Source organism: Solanum stenotomum, chromosome 3 (assembly GCF_019186545.1).
Source record: "Solanum stenotomum isolate F172 chromosome 3, ASM1918654v1, whole genome shotgun sequence".
Classification (NCBI taxonomy): Eukaryota; Viridiplantae; Streptophyta; class Magnoliopsida; order Solanales; family Solanaceae; genus Solanum; species Solanum stenotomum.
The window spans coordinates 15165407-15168327 of record NC_064284.1 but is presented as its reverse complement, the minus strand read 5'-3'; the positions used below and the strand labels follow the sequence as shown (position 1 = coordinate 15168327).

General features: G+C 32.4%; 1 protein-coding gene across 1 annotated transcript; it reads left to right on the top strand.

The window, feature by feature from the left end:
* Window positions 1-659: 659 nt before the first annotated feature.
* On the top strand, window positions 660-2554 carry LOC125858471 (heavy metal-associated isoprenylated plant protein 7-like). Its single transcript, XM_049538259.1, has 5 exons — window positions 660-859; window positions 948-1152; window positions 1234-1439; window positions 1627-1717; window positions 1956-2554. The coding sequence occupies exons 1-5, from the start codon at window positions 851-853 to the stop codon at window positions 2426-2428; spliced, it is 984 nt and encodes a 327-aa protein (XP_049394216.1). The 5' UTR covers window positions 660-850; the 3' UTR covers window positions 2429-2554.
* The last annotated feature ends 367 nt before the right edge of the window (window positions 2555-2921 follow it).

Sequence of the window (2921 nt, the reverse complement as noted above, 5' to 3'; positions counted from 1 at the left end):
TGTTAGAACAGTTCAATGAAATATATTCACGCACTTATCTTACAAGTAATGACAATATCGAGTTGATCATAGAAAAATATTTGACATTCAAGCGATTCATCAAATAATATCATTAAAAATCATTAAAAGTTACTCAATTTCAAATAATAAGGATAAATATAATAATTATTATTTTCCCAAAACTATGAAAATTCAATTTGAGATAATTTAAATTAGCGTTTGACCATTATTTCATCTCCAAATATTTATTTGACCAAAAAAAAATTGATCAGATTTTAAAAATCTAATCTTCAAATGTTTATTTGACTATGAAATTTGACCAAATTTTTTATCTTCTAATATAATTTAATTCTCAAAGACTAACTTAGCCTAATTTTTAGATTTTTAATTTTTCAAACACCATAACTTCAAAATATCAAACGGAGGTAAAAGTATATATAATATAAACTAGAAAATGAAATGAAAAAAATAATAATAATAAATCCACTAGTAATATAAATAAATGTTATAGTGAAAAAAATGAACACGTAACTAGCACCACACAAAGAACACCAAAATAGAAACGCTGTAATGTTCTGGAACAGTGTTAATTCAGTAATAAGGTTAGTGTCCATCGCACGTGCCAAGTCCTTTATATATAAAAGCCACGCCAGTTGTGCATCGATGTGGGATAAAAAGCAAGTGACTAGTGAGTGAGCGCCTTGTAGATAATCTCTGTTGTCATCACTATTAACCTTTTCTTGAGAATAACAACACTCACCATAACATAAACAAAAAGAGAGAGAAAAACAAACTGAGCTGTGTGTTGTGAGTTGAGTTTCTCTCTGCATAAGCTTATCCAAGAACATCAATGGGCGAGGTTTGCTTTTGCTCTGCTTTGCGAAACTTCATTTTCTTGTTTGTTGTTTGAGATTTCTGATTTTTGGGTTTTTTATTTTGGATTATAGGAAGAGAAGAAACCTGTAGAGGAAGTGAAGAAAACAGAGGAAGAGAAGAAAGTGGATGCTCCAAAAGTTGATGAAAAAACAGAGGAGAAGAAAACAGAGGAAGCACCGGCTCCTCCACCGCCGCCTCAAGAAATTGTTTTGAGAGTTTACATGCATTGTGAAGGATGTGCTCGTAAAGTTCGTAAATCACTTAAAGGATTTCAAGGTAATGTTGAATTTTAAAGATTTAACATACTCTGTTTTTTTTGGGTGTTTGAAAAATTTGGAAATTTATTTATTTATGTAGGAGTTGAGGATGTTTTAACGGATTGTAAGAGTCATAAAGTGGTGGTGAAAGGGGAAAAAGCAGATCCATTGAAGGTTCTTGAAAGAGTTCAAAAAAAGAGCCACCGTAAAGTTGAGCTTCTGTCTCCGATCCCAAAACCGCCGGTGGAAGAGGCTAAGAAGCCGGAGGAGAAAGAAATTGCTAAACCAGAAGAGAAAAAAGAGGAGGTTTATTTAATTAATTTAATCTCGCCTTTCTTTTCCTTTTTTTATTTATGGATTCTCACGCGAGTTTTTGTTTCTTTTTATGATACTTTTCCTCTCTTTAGTCTTTTTCCTTTCTGGGTTTTTGTTTGTTTGTTTGTTTTTTAGGCAATTTTGATTAAATATGATATATCTGTTTTTGTTTCTGTAGCCTCCTCAAGTGATTACTGTAGTTCTGAAAGTTCACATGCATTGTGAAGCTTGTGCTCAAGAAATCAAAAGGCGTATACAGAAAATGAAAGGTTTAATTTTTTTGCTTACAAAAATCATTCTTTTTTCTTTTCCCTTTTTCGGATCTCTATAATAAGTACTTCAATTTTTAAAGGATTCTATATTCTCTGTAGTCTTTAATTAAGAATAATATAATCATTCCTTTAGATTCTTTTCAAATACAAATACATTTTGTTAAATTAATTGAGGAATCTTTAGAATCTGTTGTCTAAAATTTGAAAATCTTGATTATTTTTTTTTGGTTTATAGGTGTGGAGAATGCAGAGTCAGATTTAAAGAACTCACAAGTGACAGTAAAAGGGGTTTTTGAGGCAACACAGCTGGTGGATTATGTAAGCAGGAGAACAGGGAAAAGGGCAGTTATAGTGAAAGTAGAACCAGAAAAGAAAGAAGAGGAGAAACCTAAAGAAGAGAAGAAAACAGAGGAAGGTGAAAAAAACGCGAAAAAAACAGAGGAAGGAGAGAAAAAGGCTGAGGGTAGCGGCGGAGACAGTGCCTCCGCCGCCACTGCTGCAGCTCCTTCGGAGGAAGGAGCTGCAAATAAAGAGGTTGGTGTTCAAGAAGACCCAAAACTAGAAATGAAGAAGAATGAGTTTTACTACTATTACCCACAGCAGAATTACCATCTTTACCCTCAAACATATGCATCACATGAGATGTATAATCCTTACCCTCCACAAATGTTTAGTGATGAGAACCCCAATGCATGTTCTGTGATGTAAATTAGTAAGAACATGAAAAGGGTATATGTGGAAAAAATGGAGTTATGGTCACATGGGAAATGTCCATGGCCATTTCTCTTAAGTTGTTGTTTATGGTTGTGCTCTACATGTGGCCCTGTCTGTGGGGGCCTTGCAGCCAAAAAGACTAGAGAATTTTGTGAGCACTTTGTACCTTTTTCATGGGTTTTTTAATTATATAATCTTCTTATTATATAATACTCCTTCTGTCCTTAATTATTTTTCTATTTTTTTTTATAGTTATCTCTAATTACTTGTCAATTTTGACAAATCAAGAAAGGACAAAATAATTTTACCTATCATACCCTCAATTAATTACTATGAAAAAGGTATAATTTCTTGAAAATCTTAACTTTTTAGTCATCAACTTTATAATTAATAGGGGTAAAATGATAAACTCCCTATGTTAATAATTATTTTCTTAATAGGTGTGTCAATTCAAAAGTGGACAAATAATCAGGAACATATGGAATAC

Coding starts and splice junctions, on each gene's coding strand:
- LOC125858471 (XM_049538259.1), top strand. Junction 1,153..1,233: donor ATCACTTAAAGGATTTCAAG/GTAATGTTGAAT, acceptor TTATTTATGTAG/GAGTTGAGGATGTTTTAACG. Junction 1,440..1,626: donor CAGAAGAGAAAAAAGAGGAG/GTTTATTTAATT, acceptor TTGTTTCTGTAG/CCTCCTCAAGTGATTACTGT.